Genomic DNA, 19,381 nt, shown 5'->3' on the forward strand with positions numbered 1-19,381 from the left:
CTTTTTAATTAATTTGGTATCTTTATAAAAAAAAAAGTGGAGAGAGTTAAAATACCCAGAAAAAAAAAAAAAAAAACTAGAGTCTGGAGACACCCTTGAAACACCATTCATTAAATGGAGATTGGTGGACCAAACGCACTGACTTTTGGGTTGCAATCTTAAAAACCCAAATTGCAAGATGGATCCAATTGGCATGTCTGTAAATAGCAACCACCAACATGGGAGTGAGATACTTTACATGTTTTTAACATGTTATGGACTTGGATCCATTCATTTCAAAATTTCAATGAACTTTTCAAGGAGATGATTGGGCATTTATCATAAGCATTCTCATTCTTACATCCAAGCTGGGTGTCAGATACAAATCACAGAGAACCAAAAAAAAAAAAAAACAACAGAAACAAGAAACAAGAGATAGAAAATGATCAAAATCTTATTTAATTAATCAAAGGTATATAGAGATTTCTACTCCTAAATAATCCATGTAGAACTCAAAATACAACAGGAGAAGAGATTAGAAACTGAGATATCTCCACATTGCAAACAGTCAAGATCAGTTCAGTTGTTGAATTGGATGATTAAAAAAGCTACAGATCTTTGTATTGATATGGAAGTTCATGTACCCATGACTAAAAGTACTAACCACTCTACTAGAGAGAAGAGGAAGAATAAGACTTGAAAGAATTGTAGAATTACAACGATCTAGTAGAGGCAGAGGGGAATAAAAATTCAAAAAAAAAAACCCACAATGCATGAGGATGGGGGAGAAGAGAAAAGAAATCAGATAAGATGTCATGGATCCAGAATTACAAATCAAATGCAAGTTCTTGATCGCAAACAGATTCAATCTAAAAACCTCCACATCTAGAAACAATAAGAAGAACCCAATTGCAAGAGAGAATTTCAGGAACTAGGAAAGGAATATAAAAAAATGCTAGAACCAAATGATAGATCTAAGACTAAACCACCCAAATGAAGAATTCAAATGCAAGGCAGATCTGTCTAACTGGGAAAATTTTCAAACTACAAGAATCAAATGATGAATCTCAAACTATATCAACCCAACTAAATTCAACCATGAAATCAAAAGGGAAATTTGAAGAAGAAACAACGAATGATGAATGCATCTACAGAATATAACTACAGAGGGATATCAATGATCCTAGGGCGTTAAGACAAATACTAGAGATAGCCAGGGAAGACAAAAAAGAAAAGGCTAAGATAGCCTATCAAAATGTCTCCCCCAACAACACCTATATTGAAGTAACCTTCAAACCTAGGGGATACCCATTATTCAGTATCAGAGCTGTTGCTGAGCATCCATATATCCGGCATCAACAAGAACCTTCTCCCTCTTGGCTAACTCCACATCTCCATCAACCATCATCTTCACCAATTGCTCGAACCCGACCTTCGGTTTCCACCCTAACACTTTCCTCGCCTTACTCGAATCCCCCTTCAAATTATCCACCTCCGCCGGCCTAAAATACCTGTTATCAATCACCACATGATCCTTCCAATTCAATCCAACATGCCCAAATGCAACCTCCAAGAACTCCTCCACCGTGTGCGAATCCTCCGTCGCAACCACATAATCATCAGCCTTATCCTGTTGCAACATCGACCACATTGCCTCCACATAATCCCCTGCGAATCCCCAATCCCTTGAAGCATTCAAATTCCCCAAAAACAACTTGCTCTGTAGTCCAACTTTGATCCTTCCAACTGCCCTAGTGATCTTCCTCGTAACAAAATTCTCCCCACGGCGGGGGGATTCATGATTGAATAAGATACCATTACAGGCAAATAGCCCATGGGCCTCGCGGTAATTGACGGTGAACCAATGGGCGGCGCACTTGGCGGCGGCGTAAGGAGATCTAGGGTGGAATGGGGAGGTTTCGGATTGGGGCGGCGGGGTGGATCCGTACATTTCGGAGGATCCGGCCTGGTAGTACCTGTTGAAATATTAATGATTAAATAACGCCAACTCTAACACCTTAAGCATTTGTAGTAATTGGTTAGTTTCACATGTTATCAGAGCTATTGCCTTAGGGCAGGTCCCGGATTCAAAACCCAACAACTCCTTGATATTAAAAATCCATGTGTATGGCCAACCCAAAAGAGGAGCCGCGCGTGTATAAAGGATTAAATTACAGCAACTAGAAAAGCTTAAGCTTTTGGAGTAATTATAAATGATTAAATTAACAGCTTAAGATTTTGGAGTAACTACTTAGTTTCACAGAAGGTTTTAAATTTCGTCCAAAACTGAACTATTTCGGCCGAATTTCAGATTTCGACCAAAACCGAAACAAAATTCATATATAATAGTTTTTTATTGGACTTCGCCCAAATTCCGAGATTTGAAAACAAAATTTCAAAATTTCCTTTTTACAAGATTTCCACCGAAATTTCAAAATGTTCCATTAAAATTTTAAAGAAACCGAAAATTTTCCATGAAATTTACAAGCTGAAACAGAAATATTTCGATTTCCATTCTGGCCAAAACCGAAACTGAAATAGAAATTTAAAACCTTGGTTTCTTTTACATTACCGGATGTGGGATCGGCCGGTGGCGGCAATGTGGGACCGGATGGCTTCAAGAAGGCGGAGGGCCCCGGTGGCGACAACATCGGCAGTGTAGTCAGGGATTTCAAAGGAGACAGCGACATGGGATTGGGCGGCGAGGTTGTAGACTTCATCGGGGAGGAGGGAATCGATCCAATGGCGGAGGGAGGAGGCGTCGGTGAGATCAGCATAATGTAGCTTCATTTTGGCCTTACGGGAGTTGTGGGGGTCAATGTAGATGTGATCTAGACGTTGGGTATTGAAATTTGAGGATCTTCTGATTAGGCCATGGACTTGGTAGCCTTTTTTGAGGAGGAATTCGGTTAAGTAAGAGCCATCTTGGCCTGTTATGCCTGTGATCAGGGCTATTTTTTGGGACCCAGTTGAAGGGGATGATGGATCTAATGACGCCATTTTGTTTTCCTATCTTTCTTTGTTTTTAACCTTCTTCTTTTTCTTGGGTTTGGCTTGATTTGGGTTTTGGGGGAGGGGAGGAGAGGGAAGTGTTATTGGGTTTGTGGGTGTGGTTTGATATGATTTGATTTTGTTAGGTTTTTGGAAGGGAAGGAAGAGGGAAAAGAGATTCGGAATGGGAACGGGGAAGGAAGATGTTGAATGGGTGGTATTATCAAAAGCTATGAGAAGATCCGGGAAGAAATGAGGGGAAATTGTCAACTACTTTTTGGGCTGCACGTCGAAGGAAATATGGATCGAAAGTTGTAGTAAATAGGGAAAGGGGTGCCATTATCAAAAAGAGGGAGGGCCGGTATTGTCTCCCATTTCGTGTGGAAAGCCATTTCCCGGCTCACTTTGCACGACACTAGGCTCTGTTTTGGTTGCATCTAAATGAGGAATGGGAATGGGATTTCGGTAGAATATCAAGTTCCACATACCATTTGGATGAGATTTTTGGGCTAAAATTCCCTTTGACCACTGGGGTTGTCGGGTCCCTGTCGGCCCACGTGGGTGTCTCTTTAGCGCCGAATGGCAAACCCAAAAAATGGTGTTTTTTATGTGGAATGGAATGGGAATGGGCTTTTGAAACGACCCAAATATTCCCAAATCTGCCCGAGGCATTTTGAGAGGACATATAAGGGCAGAAAAACAGTGTAAATGTGGAAAAAAAAATACATGGCCACAACCTCCATCTCTTCCTTAGGCTCATCCTCCTTCCCCTCATCAGCGAAGCTACGCAGCAAAAAGAGGAAGGCGACCCCGGTAAGCTCGTATCTTGGGTTTTTTTTCCTTCCTTTTGAATCGAATCTTTCTACTGTTGGGTTTCCAGATTTCTAGTATTCGGTTTTTTTTCCTTCCTTTTTGAATTGAAGAGTGTTTGGGGTTTCCAGAACCCCTCACTCTGTTGCATGCCTTATTTTCTTGGTTTTAATCATGTATTGTGAAGTGATTGCATCTCTTTTTTAGGGGTTTTCTAGGTAAGGTAAACAAACTAAGAAACCCTTGAAATCAGTTTCTGGGTTTTTCGTATTTGGGGGTTTTGCTTTGCATGTAGATTTCGAGCAGGTTTTTTCGGGGTTTCAGTCTTCTTCGATTTTTCTGAAACTCGAATGAGGACATCAGTAGGTTTGGTGGGTTTTTTCCGCCTAAATGTCGAACTACTGACGAAGTGGAGATTTTGATTTGGGCGTTACTGGTATTTGTTACTAAATCTTTTCACATTTCAGTTTGCTTAGTGGTTATAGGGTTGGTTTCTCAGATTTTTTCCGCCTATTAAACCTAATGATGAAATGCAATTTGTTGATTTGGGCTTTACTGGTATTTTTAGTACAATTTGTTGCATTTGTTGAACCCTAATAACCAAATCAGTTTGCTTTGTGGTTTTCTGATTATTGCAACTAATTTTGACGGAATTATTTGGACTCATGAAAAAGGGTTACTGACACGGTTATGTTGGGTTCGAATTTGGACTCATGAAAGGGTTACTGACACGGAACTAATTTTGACGGAATTATTTTTGTTAGACTTGATCCAACTGTTATCGGGATGGAGGACCATGACTTGGAAATAGTTAGTGATGACTATGTCGAGGGAAGTGGAGGCAGTAATGATGAAGACGATTTGGTTGACGAAGTAGCCTCAGTTGTTTGTGTCGGTGCGTGTTTATTTCTAATGACGTTAATGGACGAAGAAGGGCTTTTCATAGAAAGGGGTCCTTACCAGAACCACTATCTCACTGAATGCAGTTTCGTGAAGTATGTAGTAGAGAGGGATGAGCACTGTCATAATCTCCTTAGGATGAACGTCAAATGCTTTAGACGATTCGTGAATATTTTTAAGGAGAGCGGCACCCTAAAGGGCACTGTCCACTGCAGTATCGACGAACAGGTTGTGATTTTCCTGCACACAATTGCACACAACCTGAGGAACTGTTGCGTGAAAGTGTATTGTCGAAGGTCTGGAGAAACCATAAGTCATTACTTTAATAAGGTTCTCCGTGCCATTCTGTCTATGGTAGACCAATTTATAATACCACCTTCTTCGGAAACACCTAGGCAGATTGCTGAAAATCCACGATGCTACCCTTATTTTAAGGTAACCTCATTCTGTTAAATTTTTTTATCATTTTTAGTGTAACACATAATACTAACACCGTTAGTTGTAATTATATAGGACTGCATTAGCGCGATTGATGGGACACACATCCCTGCAAACGTATCGGCCGAAATGAAGAAGCGATTTATTGGTCGTAAGGGCCACCCAACGCAGAATGTACTCGCCGCGTGCGACTTTGACATGAAATTCACATTTGTTGTCGCGGGATGGCAAGGGTATGCATCGGACTCTAGGATATTAGGGGACGCCATCGCTGATGATTTCAGAATTACCCGCCACCCTGGGAAGTTCTACCTTGCAGACGCAGGCTTTCCGTTACTAAGCAATTTTATCACTCTTTACCGCGTTACAAGGTACCATCTTAGTGAACAGAGAGGTCGCGCACACCAGACAAAGAAAGAGCTTTTCAATTACAGGCATTCCTCAGCCCGAAATGTTATTGAGCATACTTTTGGTGTTCTGAAGAAGCGTTTCCTCATCCTAACATGCGAACAAATGTACGCCTATGAAAGGCAAGTTGACATTGTTTTGGGATGTTGTGCTGTGCACAACTTCCTACGAGGCGTGATGCCAAATGATGCATATATTGCTGAGATTGATAGGGAACTAGCTGAAGTAGAAGCTAGACGTGCCAGCCGCCGCCGCCGAGAAGCTCCCGATGAAGATGATTCACATGCAGAAGAAAGTGAAAGTGCACCACGATTGGGCCGAACAGCCAATGCCAGGGAAGGAAATCGGATTCGGGAGCAGATCTGTAGTGACATGTGGAATGATTACCGCGCGGCCTACTGATCTCGAACTGTTTCTCTTGTTTTGAAATCTGGATTGTGTAGTTAATTTGATACTCTTAAGTGAAGTACTGTTATGGTCCTGTAAACTCTAAACTGTTGTGGTTGTCTAAGTTTTATCTTATTACTTATGGTACTGTAATGGGATTTCATGCATGTTTGTTTTTATTGTTTCATTGCAAGGTTTTATGTGTTTCTTTGAGGTAATATGAATGTTGTTATGGATTATGATATGATATTGTTACATGAGGCAGGGAATGGAAACATCGGCTGATGATGGGAAGGAAAAATATGTGGCTGATGAAGGAAAGGGAAAAAATGCGTCTTGGACATTGTAGACACCCCATTTTGACAAGGCCCTAAACCTGCGTATTCGAATGAAATCCCGAGGTTGAATAAGGTTTCGAAGTGTGAAACCAACCCGAAAAATCTGGAAAATACTGTTGTTGCCAAGCCCTTTGATCGATGTTCCTACCCGAGCCCTCCCCCCTTGAATAGAGTAAAAAGAGAGTGAAATACCCCAAGTCAGGTTGTCTAAAAATAAAAAATAAAAAAAGAAGAAGAAGGGAATCAATCATATATTAGAAAAATTAATTCCCCCCGCCCCCTTTTCTTTCTTAAAACCACCCTTGATAGGGTAAGAAGAGCAGCCATAGATAAAATAGAGGGGCTGTCCAGGGAGCAAGGAGGGGGGCTAATATTATCGTTTGCTTGTCTCTTAAGCAATCGAGTTAGGGCAAAAGGGAGGGGAGCTCATTCGTTGAAAAGGGAGAAAAATCAGAAAGAAAACCCACCTATATATAACAAAGAGAGAGGAGAGAAGCCCTAAAAAAAATTTCTCACCCTCATTAGCAGCAACGAGAGAGAGAGAGAGCAGAGGAAAAAAAATAGAGAGATAGAGGGTCGAGACCATCCCAGCCACCCACCGGAATCCGAGCCACCACCAAACCCATCTCTACCTACCATCTTCTCCGGCCGGCCTTCTTCAACTTCCATTGAAGCTGATCTCCACCCACCACCGCCGTGCCTTCACTTTGGCTCCACCAGCCACCACAACCTCCACCTTCTTCTCCACCTAGCCATCCCCAAGTCCATCCTCTCTGCAACTTCCGACCACCATCCCTATCTCCTCCACAGCCACCCATTTTCTTCCCTAAGCCACCACCCATAACCTCATTTTTTTTCCCATCTTCACCTCTCAAAACCCATTTCGATTTTCATCTCAAAACCCATTTTTGAGCTACAACCACTTCAAAACCCACATCATCTTCCTCATTTCCCACCATTGTTTTCAACCTTCTCCCACCTCTAATCCTTCCCTGTTTCGTTCCCTCACCAGCCATCTCTATTACCCTCCATCTCCACTTCACAAGCCCACTCTCTATCAAAACCTTGTTTATTCCCTTCACCCATCTTCTCCGGCTGGATTGCCGGAATCCGGCCAACCTCCATTAATTCTGCCCACCACAGCCCATTATTAGACCTCTCCTCCATTGCCTTAAACCCTTGTATCCCATCCAAACGCACTTTCCATCAAAACCCTCTTCCCAAGCCACCATCACCACCACTAGATCCAATCACTACCTCTATTTCCATCACCACATCAACTACTACTTGGAACCCCTTTAAAACCCACTTCAAATCTCATCTTAAACCTCCCTGTTAAAACCCTATCTTCTTTAATCTCTCAATTCAGCCAACTAGGGTTTCAACAAGGAAAAGAGAAAAGAGAGTGGAGAGATTTGAGAGATCAGAGGAAGGCTCTCTCATTTTCGATTGAAAATCATAGAGATGGGTCTCCTCATTTTGAGAAAAATAGCAGAAAGTGGAAGAGGAGAGTCTTTGATCTTCTTCTCCGGCGGTTTGGCCGGAGCTAAGACCACGTCCGATCCAATTTGCATCTTCACACCACAAATTCAATAACCATTTACTGTGTGAATTTTCGATCATTTATCTTCAGCTCTATTGACTCCGACGGAATCCGAACTCAACACTCTGGCGTTTTCATCAATTCCGGTACCATCCGTCAAAACCCGAGATCTGAAACTCTCTCGTCCTTGCTTGAGCATTCAGGTATCCTCTTCTTTATATTCTAACTCATATTTTCAGTTTTTGGTCATGGTAATTGTGTGGACTTGGTGTAGGAATCATGGCTAATTGGTTTTGCCGAGTTCTGTTCCATTAGTGTTATGTTCCTGCGCTTGTGGAATGCAGTCTTATACACCCAATTTGATGAGCCCTGAACCCATGCACGTCTTTCATTTCCTTTTGCCTCAATTTTAGCCCTGAAGATGAGTAAAGAGTTGTTATGACAATTAAACATGGTGGTATTAGTATTAAGGGTCTAGGAATGGGGGCATAAGGTCGTTACCGCCATGGTTTACTAATTGCAAGAGGTCAATTTGTCTGATACCTTAGTTAGTTGAGTCTGTGAATGCATGAAATGGAATGGGATTGGCTTGGTGTAGGTATTAAAATTAGTAGTGACTATTCTTGAAGTATAGTTTACTGAGATTAGTAGCTATACCTTAAGCAATTTTTTAAAAATAAATGTGAGCTGATTTTTTCTTCTTTCCGAGGTTGGCTGGAATGAATTGTTAAATCATATAAATGACAGAGTTTATAATAGTATTCACCATGTTGTTACCATCATATGGCAAGGCAAATGCCTTGTTAAGAAGTTGGTGCCGCCTTTGCATTTTGAGAATGGCAATGATCTACTATTCTATAGTTGGCCATCCAAAGTTATCTTGTATGCATGATGATAATACCTTCATAAAATTTTATTGGCAATGTTGAAGTCATCAACATATCCTGACTTTATTTCATAGGTCATGCATCTTGAAAACTAGACACAATTACTTGATGTTGTAAGGGGTGGAGTTGGATATATATTTAGACTGTATGTCTACATATTTGCGTTGGCTTGCTAGATTTGAATGCATGTCTAATCCACGTTGGATGCAAATGAAAATTCAAGCATAGAACAATTCAATCCCTGGACCACCTTTTCTTAGAAATATATTGAGGAAGCATCTTATTCTTCATTTTGGTTTAATCCAATGCATTGTGATTACCAAGTAATCTGATGTGACTAGGGAAATAAAGTTTTGACTATGATGTATTGATACTTGTATTACCGTACTTCTCTTGCTACACAAAGCTCAGTGTATTCTTATCCTTCTTTTGGGTTTGTCAGTAACAGTGATAAACAATTTCAATTGTGACTTCGCTTAGGGTTTGACCTTGCTGTGATTTTGGATCTGTAATAATTGTACTAGGATTTTACATAGGTGAAGTTCAGTTCTCTCGAGCTATGACAGAATGCTTCTTGAGCCAATCCCTTCCCTTCCTGCCTTAGAGTTTTTGCAGGTTGAGGGGTCTCTTCCTCTTTAGGGAGAGTTAGGAGTCTGTCCTACCATCATAGAGTTAGGAGTATGTCCTACCCTCAATGAGTTAGGAGTCTGTCCTGCTTTCATAGCGTTTAGGATTCTGTCCGCCCCCCATAGAGTTTAGGAGTCTGTCCTACCCTTCTGGTGTTTAGGAGTCTGTCCTACTCTTTATAGAGTTGGGAGTCTGTCCAACCTCTATAGAGTTAAGAGTCTGTCCTACCATCGTAGAGTTTAGGAGTCCGTCCTACTCCATCATAGGGTTTAGGAGTCTGTCCTACCGTCATAGAGTTTAGGAGTCTGTCCTACCCCCTATAGAGTTTAGAAGTCTGTCCAAGCTCTATAGAGTTAAGGAGTCTATCCTACCCTGCTAGAGTTTACGAGTTTGTCCCACTCTTTATAGAGTTCGGGGTCCATCTATCCTCTATAGGGTTAGAAGTCTGTCCAGCCTTTATAGAGTTTAGGAGTCTGTCCAACCTTCATAGAATTTAGGATTCCGTCCTTCCTGTCTTTCAGAGTCAGTCTTTGCATATTCCTAGGCTTCGTAGTTTAGAAAAGGTTTGAACTACGGATGGCTTGATCCCTAGCTAAGGGGTATGTAGGCAGCTCAGGCTTGCAGCTGGCATCCTGAGTTCAGTCACAACTTCAAAAACTTCCATAAGCTTCAAAACTTCTCAAACCTTCCCAAAATACAAAAATTCTTCAAAATAACCTTGCAAGCCATTTTCAAAAGATCTTCCCATAGAGTTAGGAGTATGTCCTAGGCGTTTGGGGTGTCTTAGAATTAGGAGTCTGTCCTGATTGTGTTGATATACTGTATCTGGTCGTATGAGTGTCCCTAGAGTTAGGAGGCCTCGAGTCGTGGTCGGCTAGACATTTAGTCGATCCGATGGCTAGACTAGAACGCGCTTAGATAGCCCATGATTTTCTTTAGGACGCACAGCCTAGTCACACATAGGATGTAGGGCCCACCTGCATTAATTTAAGGCAAAGTTTGTATTAGTTAGGACATACAGGGAGTCCTAAAAATTACAATTCACTTGAACTTAAGTAATAGCAAGAAGCTTTAAAAACTAGTCTAGTCTAGTTGATCGAGTCTAGGATAGCGGTCCTAGAGGGTTATGCATTGTAGTTTAGCATAGGTCGCCGAACTACGTTGACTCTGATTCTTCCCGAGGCCGGGATATGTAGTGCAGCCAGGATGGATGGCCATCTTGGTCCGAGTCAAGTATCGCATTAGAGTCTAGGGTTTGTCGTGTCGAGTTGTGTGTGGAGTCGTGTTGTGTTGTGTGTTTTGCTATGTTTTCTTACTTTCATGTACAGACCCTATACCTTTAGCTTTAGCATGCATGTATTTGCCCATCAGAACTTAGACACCAATTAGGGATGACACTCATAACCTAGCTATTCTTAGGTGCCATGTCTTTCATTTCTTTTGTGTGTGCTTCTTATTCATCTCCGAGACATGCATGATTAGCTAGATGTTATCTCGGGGATATTCGTTCCCATTTCGCATGATTTTCGCCCAAAACTCTTCAAAGTTAATAATAAATGGCATAAGAGACCAGGTGCTTGCACTTGGGCGAATTGGGGGCGCCTAACCCCTTCCCCATTCGTCATCAGGCACGGACCTTTTGTATCTCTGGTTATCTGTTGCGACAGAGCACAGCATGGGATCCAGGGCCTACTTCCTTGGATGTCGACTCTTTCTTTGTTTAAGGTACGCCTCGAATCTGGGCTAGTCCCCGAATCGAGAGGTATCTCACTTTACATCGCCACTCATGCTGTGAGGGGCACTCTTTCGAGAGTTCCTTGGTGGAGCTCTCCTTCACGTGGATGATCTAGAGACTTTCTGGGGGGCTCGTCCCCCCGCCTCCCTCGGATCGGGGGTCCACAGGCATCTGAGATAGACTTGGTGTTATTACAGGCCCTGAGGCATGATGCCATAGTTGGGGGAAAAATTCCCAACGGCTTCAAGAAGAGCACGTATAAGTATGCACTACTTCAAATTGATCAGGCATGCGGTACCAATTTGATGTTTGAACAAGGGAAAAACCATGTTAAGACAATGAAATGCAACTACAGAATTGTGGCTGAGATGCTTGCCACAAGTGGCTTTGGATGGGATGAAGAGAAAAATAAAATCGTAGTTACAAGGGACGTTGCAATGGAGTACTTGAAGGTATTAATTAGAAGTATATCTATGGTTTTCTAAGTTATATAATGCAAACAACAAACAGTCAACTGATCTTCTTTTGTTTTGTTCCTAGTCTTACCCTAACAGGAAGAGGTATTTCACTCAACGTCATGAATTTTTTGAGGAGATGGCTGAAGTATTTGGAGATGAATATGCACATGGAACCTACAAAAAATCCAACAAGAATGTTACGCGGCCTTGTGAGGAGGAGGCCTACGTCGTCAACGTGGGCAATGACGAGAATGAATACACTCAACACACATCATCTCAATATGATTTTTAGGGGTGTGCACTATTCGGTTAGCACCGAATTAACCGACTGAACCGATTAGTTTTTTCGGTTTCAGTTCGGTTACCTAGAAAATCGGTTCGGTTTCAGTTTTAAAACTAGGAATTATTCGGTTTTCGGTTTCGATTTCGGTTTATATCAGTAACTCATATGGTTAAGCGAAGTAACCGAATTAACTCTTTAAATTAAAGTCTATGTTACTTTTAATCTGTCAAGGGTGCAAGTCTTTAAATTATATTAAAAAAATTATAGCTGAGGCATGCTTTTGTGTACAATAGAATCTTAAAAGAATATACCACAGACAAAGCAAAGATGATAAGACTGAACAAGCCCTTTTTTTATTTATCAATTTCTATCCTCTGACAAGGTTCACCTACCGCCCTTTACTTTTATATATTTTTTAATTTTAGGGTTTTATACTTTTGTTCTTCTTGACTCCTCTTCAGTCTTCCCTCTTCACGACATATGGGACTTAGGGTTTGCAACTCACCGGCTCACAGCCGCCTCCAAGACTCCAAAGGAAACACCGCGGCCTCTGCCTCTCTGCCTCTCCGCTCTCTCTCCTCGGCAACTCCGCCTTTCCGCCTCCATCTCTTACTCTTATTTTTGGCGATTATTCTCGGATCCACCGAAGCTCGCCTTCTTCTCCTCCACAAGACGTAGTTTAGCCCTCTTACATCAAAGATTAACATGCATTTTATTTCTGGTTTTATTTTTTTATTTTCTCAGGATTAGATTGCCGATATCATGTGTTTTTGTTTACTTGTTTTGGTTTCTTCATAGCTTAGAATTCCTACCTCCATTAGGATTTTCGGTTGGGTTTCTCCATGGATTTTTTTATTTCTTATTATTTTTTCTGGAAATGAAATTGTATGCAATTGTGCCTAATTCGGTTATAACCGAACTAACCGATTAACCGAATGTTTATTTCGGTTTGGTTAGTTTCGGTCCGGAGAAATTTTGGTTTCGGTTTCGGTTACTAATTTTGACTAACCGAAATTATTTCGGTTAGTTAAAATATGGTATTCAGTTTGGTTATAACCGATTGAGCAGCCCTAATGATTTTATGGGTACTGGGTCTCAGTACGACTACATGCCGAGTGATTTTTCGACCCAAGAAATGCCTAAGGTACCTTCCCCTCGTACGACTTCGCCACCCGAGGTCGGTGAGCGGTCGCAGCGCACTTCGACACCTACTCCAATGGAAACAAGTGCTGCTGCAGGTGGAAGTCGATCTGTTGCTTCTTCTAAGAGGAAGAAGAGAGGTGTGTGTGATATGAAGGAGTGTGTACTGGATTTCACTCAAAGCGTCAAGGACATGGCTTTCGCCCTTCATGCTAGGAATGAGAGGGGTGATATCCAATGCCAGAAGCTGATGGAAGCATTACAGAAGATAGAGGGTCTTGACCGTGGTGACATATGTGACATTTATGACTACTTGGTTGTAAACGGGAAAGAGGGTCGTGGGTTTCTGAACCGCCCGAAGGACATGCGTGTGTTGTTTGTCAACAACTTCCTTCATCGTCGCTCTACTGTCCGCCATTCCTCCCACTATGGCCTCTGATGCTGCTATTATCACTAGTTGTTGTTTATCATGCTTTGTTTGTTTGGATATGTTGTGTTCCTCGCAGTCGTTGGGACTATGCCATCGAACTTGTTTATACATTATGTGGAATTGCTTTTAATTTGCTGTACGCCCCTAACCTCCTTCGTGCTTCGGGCTCGTAGGTACTATGCCATGGAACTTGTTTATGTATTATGTGGATTTGCACTCGTAGGTACTATGCCATGGAACTTGTTTATGTATTATGTGGATTTGCTTCGTATTTGCTGTACGCCCCATTCCATGTCGTGTTTGGAGCTCCTTTTATTTGTTCTATAGCATTGAACTCGTAGGTACTATGCCATGGAACTTGTTTATATATTATGTCGATTAGCTTATATTTCTTACGCAGTATTTCTTAGTATCTGCTCTAAGGCCAATTCTATGACGTGGATTTGCTTGTCTTTATTCATAAGATCATTGAATCTATTAGACTTTTTAATACCTTATTTTCTATATTGTTGTAGTATTCGAACAACATGTGAAATTTAGATAAGGACAGGATTTTGCTAGCCGGTATGATGAATCAGGTTACAGAAGGGAATCGAGGGATGGACGGATTCAACGACATGACATTTTTCAATGCTGTGGTTCATCTCAACAATGCCTATAATTTGCACCTTACAATATCCCAAATCAAGAAGCGGTTTAGAACCTTGAAGAAAAACTACAAACAAGTGAAGACATTATTGGAACAAGGAGGGTTTTACTGGGATTCAACGGCTAAGATGATTTCCATCTCCAATGAACTGGGCACAACACATGTTAGGGTACGTATGTTAATGTATTATCTTTATCTTTTGGTCTCCTATGAAATCACAATTCCTACATCTCTTAATCTATTTTTCCCATGCAGTATAACCCTGCAGATTTGACCCTGTTGGGACGACGACATGACTTATTTGAGGAATCCCATGTAGTCTTTGGGGATGATTACGCGACTGGACAATGGGCCCGTTTAGTAGGATCGGGTAGCAGACGTAATGGTGTCAACAACTAGGTTACAGCACCCCCATCTCGACGCAGAACAGAGCGTATGGGGTGTCTTCGACGATAGCATGTGTAATCTAGTACTGTTTGGTTTGACATGGGTTATTTGTAGTAAAGACTTCTTTTTCGAACTACTACATTATTATGTAATTGTGCAATGGCATTTGTAGTGCGTTATTTAGACTTTATGGATCCAGTGTTGCCTTCCGTACTAGTTCTTCTGGCTCTTATCCTGTTATGGCTCTTACTTTGTTTATGGGTCTTACCCAAGTAAATGTAATGGTTGTTATTATGTTAATGTGGACTTTATGGATGCAGTGTTGTTACTTTCGTGTAGTTGTTGTTCGCCCTTTCTCAATTATGTAGTTACTTTTATTTGTATTACTGCAGGTTAATGGCGAAAAACAAGTTCTATGTGGTTTTTAAGGGAAGGCAGGTAGGCGTTTATGACAGTTGGCAACACTGTCATGTTCAAGTTAATGGGTTCAGCGGAGCGTGCTTTCGTTCCTATAGGAGTAGGGAGGAGGCAGAAGCTGACCTTATTGCGTTTTTCCATGGCATTAGTGGCCCTACGAAAGATATAAAAGAAGACACGAACATTCCTGCGGATTCCCAAGCCTCGACAAGTTCTGCTGTGACCAGTTCCTCTTCCACTTAAGTGTAACTGTGTTGTTTGTTATAGAATGATCGTTTTTCCTTTGTAGTTGAATTTCTGTGCTTTTCTCTGTTCCATCTATTACTATTGAAATTCCAAGGGTGGTCCCTAGTACGGCAACTTATGAGGAGGGAAATTTTAGGTTGCTAACAAGTTTTAAGCTTTTGAAAACTTTAACCCAAAATTTAGAATATTAAGAGATCAAGAATGACAATGAAGCACACAAGTTAAATCCTAAGTGCAAATGCAAATTAAGAGCATAAGTAAGAGAGAATGCACCAGAGATTTAAAGTGGTTCGGTCCTCCAACGCGAGGCCTACTCCACTCCACCAACCAAACCCGTTGATGGCTTCACTATTCGATCTTCTTAACTTCGGCGAAGATCAATGCCGATTACAATTCCGAATGCCTTTAACCTTGGTGGCAATCTTCACCACGGAGAGTGGGCTCCGCTTCTCCGAACACTCGCCCGAGTACAATATTCTTGAAAATAAGAAAGAAAGAACAAAAATCCCTCACAAGGGTTTATAAACTTTGTAGAGGATATACAATTTGAGCCTAATGATCCAAATCCTAATCTTAGAGGATGAGAGGCATAAACAAGCTTTAATCACTCTTTGGATGTTCAAATGAAGTTTTAGAGTGTTAGGATTAATTATTGGGAAGATTAGAATACCCATATATATAGGAAAACCCAATATGACCGTTTGAGGGGCATTGTCGTAAATCTGGCAAAGTTCCCAACGGTCAAGTTTCTTCCCGTTATAGTGTTCTCGGAGTTCCGAGAAATTCTCGGAGTTCCGGGAATACAAACAGAAGATGGAAAAATTCTACTTGACCAAATCTCGAAGCTCTGAGGATTTCTCAGAGTTCCAAGATCGGAGCTCCGAGAATTCTCTCGGAGTTCCGAGGTCGGAGCTCCGAGAATTCTCTCGGAGTTCCGAGAAGCCTATCAGCAGCAGATTTTCAATTCTGTTTCTTATTTGTTTGGGCTTCCAACTTTACACCAAGTTGGGATTGTAAACGAGGGTTCCAAAGTGTTGGAACACCACAAGGACAATCACTTAAACAATTTAGGGTGTGTGAGATTAACTTAATTTATGCCTCTTAAGATCTAATACTAGGATTGGATCTTATACATTCTAATAGACTTTGATCTTCAATGATCTTCAAGTCTTCATTCGTCTTGGATCTCCAATGTCTTTGGCCTTCATTATGTGGTCCAATGAGAGCTTCTTGGCCTCAATCCAAGCAATCTTGTCTTTAAGCAATCATGATCTACAACTTAGACAATCAAACACATTAGTGATCTTAAATCACTTGTGTATTAGAATCATCAAAATAAGATGGGGATTGCCAAGGTGGGAACCATTGGGCTTACAATCTCCCCCTTTTTGATGATGACAAGCACAAGAGATTTTTCAATAAAAGCAACCTATATTTCCTTACACTAGATTTCTCTCCCCCTTTGGCATCTATCAAAAAGATGGGGTAAAAGAAAACCAAGGGTGATGAAATTTACAAACTTTAAGCTCCCCCTTTTTCAAGAAAAAAGACAAACATATAACTTCCCCTATTTGGAAAATAAATTCAATACAAGAGGGGATTTTAAATAACTGTAAAAAGATATTCAAATTTAAGTTTAAACCCCTAATCTAAGCACATATGAATAGAATCATATGGGGGATTTGGGAACCCAAGATTTCTTGGTTCCACCACAATCCCTAATTTTAGATGCACATTGGAATTGGTAATGACCATTAATTCCACAATAATGGCATCTAACATGGGGGTTAGATAGACTAGTCCTATCATAATGATTAGGTCTATGACTAGTCTTCTTCAAGATTATGTCAATAATTTTATTACCATTTAAAAATCCATGGAGACATAATCTTAACCTTTCATTTTCATTATGAAGATGGGTTATTTGATTTAGAAAATCATTAGTTTCATCTTCATAAGATTTGGAAGAGCTTGCCACATTTTCTAATTGGCAAGATTTCTCATCCAAAATACCCTTAAGGGTTTCAATCTCAAGTTTAAAATTTTTAATTTTTACTTTAGCTTGAGATATGGAAGAGGAAGATTCATTTCTCAAAACATCAAGTTCATTTTCTAATTTGGAAATAGATTTCTTTTGAACTTTATTTTTTAAAATTTGATAATGCAAGGTTAAGCATAATTCATCATAAGATTTTTTTCATTATCACTACTTGATGAACTACAAGAGGGGTTAGAATTTACTTCTTCTTCATGGGTGAATGCCATGAGGCAAATATCATCTTTTTTATCTTCCCCTTCGCTTGAACTTTTGCCCGAGGTGCTAGTAGCATCCCAACCGGTGGCAAGAGCCTTGTTCTTCTTCCAATCCTTCTTTCCCTTGTACTTTGAGGAAGATGACTTGAGAAGAGGGCACTCCGGTCTTTTGTGTCCCGTCTTCTTGCAATTGTAACACTTTATTCTTCCTTCAACTTCTTCTTCTTTTTATCCTTTTTATGCTTCTTTCTCCGTAAGCTTTTAAATTTTCTTAACGCTTCTTCCTCATCGCTATCCGCATCACTTGATGATGAGTCCGTCTTGGAGGCATTTAGAGCTAGAGAATGACATTCTCTTTCTTTCTCTTTCGGCTTCTTCTCCTCTTGTCGGCTAGTGAGGAGCATCTCATGGGTGATGAGAGATCCTACAAGCTCTTCCATAGTTAGCGTTTTGAGATCCTTGGATTCTTGTATGGCGGTGACTTTTGGATCCCAAAGTGGAGGAAGTGACCTAAGCAACTGTAGACACCCCATTTTGACCGTACCCTAAACTTCCTATGTTTGAGCAAAATCCTTCCAAATTATTGATTTAGTGTCCCATATTTCATCCTAAGGTAGGATAGGAATCCAAATGGGTCCCTCTAAAATTTCGTTGAAATCCGTCGACGTTTGCCCAGTGAGATGAGCGTAGCTCATAAGACAGTGTAAAATAGTGTAGCAGAAGGGGGGTATTTTATCCGGTTTATGGGTAAGCCAGGTTAGTGTATCTTGCTGTAGAGGGTTGTCCCTGGGTAACTAAAGGAGCGAATTTATTCCATTATTTTCCATTAGAACTTTTCTTGCAGACCACCCAGTTTCGTGAAAACTCAGTGTTAAATATTCAGAGGGGCTGTCCTGAGCATATTTGGGGGTCGAAAAATTACTGAAAAAAGGCTATAAATAGAGACCTTGGGTCTCATTTGCAAAAGGATTTTTTTTTCGAACAAGTTTTTAGAGAGAGAAAGTAGATCTAAGCTTCCAAACCCTAACTCATTCTCTATTTTTTCCGATCATCTTCTTCAAGATTCCGATTAGTTTTCTGACTGATTCGTTTTCTCCGAGCAATTCGTCAGATCTCTGGCCAAAAGCTCCAGCCAGATCTTTCCTTTGTTTGATTATGTTGCTGCCTTAAGCTTTGGAATTTTCTTTTCCCCATTGAAATCCTAGTTTTCTTCCAAGCCTAACCTTAGCTTTCTACTTCTCCTATTCCAATAAAAAATCCGGCGTGATTTTGGTCCATTTTCCGGCCAATTTATCTTCTCCGGCTACATCGATCTCCGGCCATGGTCTCTTTTTCCTTCATTGTTAATTTTTACTTTCCTTGCTTCTTCATTTTCAGTCTCTAAAACCCTAGATCTATATCTTGTGAGCTGATGAACTTGAGATCTTTCATCTCCTTTGTTTAGAAAAGTTTAGATCTGTTATGATTCTTCTGACTAAATCCTAGATCCACAAGGTTTTAGAAAAATCTGCATTTGAATCTCATTTTCATGTTCGGCGAAGGATAAAGCTTGAGATCAAAGCTCTGTTCAGATTCAGGTAATCAATGGGAGATTCTCTGCAATCTATAAGTTTCAAGTGAGATTATCAAGTTGATTTCAGAGGAATTCCAGCTGAGATTTCAAACCGCGGGTAAAAAAAAAAAAGAGACAAAATTAATGAAAGGTATTTTTTCTATAATTCTGCACTCTTTTTTTTCATTCCCTGTTTGATTTTCTTTTCTTTTCTTTGGCTGAATCAAATGCTATAAATTTCAAAAATCTCATTTGTTCATGTCTGAAATTATCTCTTCTTTATCTTTAATTTCTGTCACTATGAGGCTTATTCAGCGGTATTTGTTCATCATCTGGTTCAGATTTGAAATTATGAAAAAAAAATCTAAACGATTTTCTCATTTGACTGACTTTATTCTCCTTTTATTTCAAGTATCTAAATCTCTATTTTTGTCTCAAATATGAGCTGATTCTTTTGTGTTCTTGAGCAAAATTCTACTAAAGCTCACAGATCTGAAATATTAGAAAAAGTCATTAAAAGCGT

General features: G+C 40.5%; 2 protein-coding genes across 4 annotated transcripts; one reads left to right on the forward strand and one right to left on the reverse strand.

Moving 5' to 3' along the window:
* Positions 1-287: 287 nt before the first annotated feature.
* LOC143886139 (GDP-mannose 4,6 dehydratase 2-like) lies at positions 288-3,244 on the reverse strand. Its single transcript, XM_077390095.1, has 2 exons — positions 2,552-3,244; positions 288-1,955 (listed from the first exon to the last, which is right to left on the reverse strand). The coding sequence occupies exons 1-2, from the start codon at positions 2,977-2,979 to the stop codon at positions 1,301-1,303; spliced, it is 1,083 nt and encodes a 360-aa protein (XP_077246210.1). The 5' UTR covers positions 2,980-3,244; the 3' UTR covers positions 288-1,300.
* Positions 3,245-3,620: 376 nt separating this feature from the next.
* Positions 3,621-14,705, forward strand: LOC143886413 (uncharacterized). 3 transcript variants are annotated; one of them, XR_013253784.1, is made up of 3 exons: positions 3,621-3,783; positions 13,933-14,172; positions 14,259-14,705. XR_013253784.1 is itself a non-coding variant. In XM_077390384.1 (3 exons), the coding sequence occupies exons 2-3, from the start codon at positions 4,567-4,569 to the stop codon at positions 5,926-5,928; spliced, it is 1,284 nt and encodes a 427-aa protein (XP_077246499.1). In that variant the 5' UTR covers positions 3,621-3,783; positions 4,545-4,566; the 3' UTR covers positions 5,929-6,080. The 3 variants fall into 3 exon arrangements, 1 of the variants encoding a protein (XP_077246499.1); XM_077390384.1 differs by lacking the exons at positions 13,933-14,172; positions 14,259-14,705 and adding exons at positions 4,545-5,115; positions 5,194-6,080; XR_013253783.1 differs by having other exon boundaries at positions 3,624-3,783; positions 13,870-14,172.
* Positions 14,706-19,381: the final 4,676 nt, after the last annotated feature.

The sequence above is a fragment of the Tasmannia lanceolata genome, unplaced genomic scaffold (genome assembly GCF_043159265.1).
Source record: "Tasmannia lanceolata isolate RefF3 unplaced genomic scaffold, GAP_Taslan_0.1 ptg000011l, whole genome shotgun sequence".
Taxonomy (NCBI): domain Eukaryota; kingdom Viridiplantae; phylum Streptophyta; class Magnoliopsida; order Canellales; family Winteraceae; genus Tasmannia; species Tasmannia lanceolata.

Excerpts from the sequence above, each read along its gene's own strand:
- LOC143886139 (XM_077390095.1), bottom strand. The coding sequence starts at position 2,979 with ATGGCGTCATTAGATCCATCATCCCCTTCAACTGGGTCCCAAAAAATA. Across the intron at positions 1,956-2,551 it reads ACCGGCCGATCCCACATCCG|GTACTACCAGGCCGGATCCT; the intron begins GTAATGTAAAAG and ends ATATTTCAACAG.
- LOC143886413 (XM_077390384.1), top strand. The coding sequence starts at position 4,567 with ATGGAGGACCATGACTTGGAAATAGTTAGTGATGACTATGTCGAGGGA. Across the intron at positions 5,116-5,193 it reads GATGCTACCCTTATTTTAAG|GACTGCATTAGCGCGATTGA; the intron begins GTAACCTCATTC and ends GTAATTATATAG.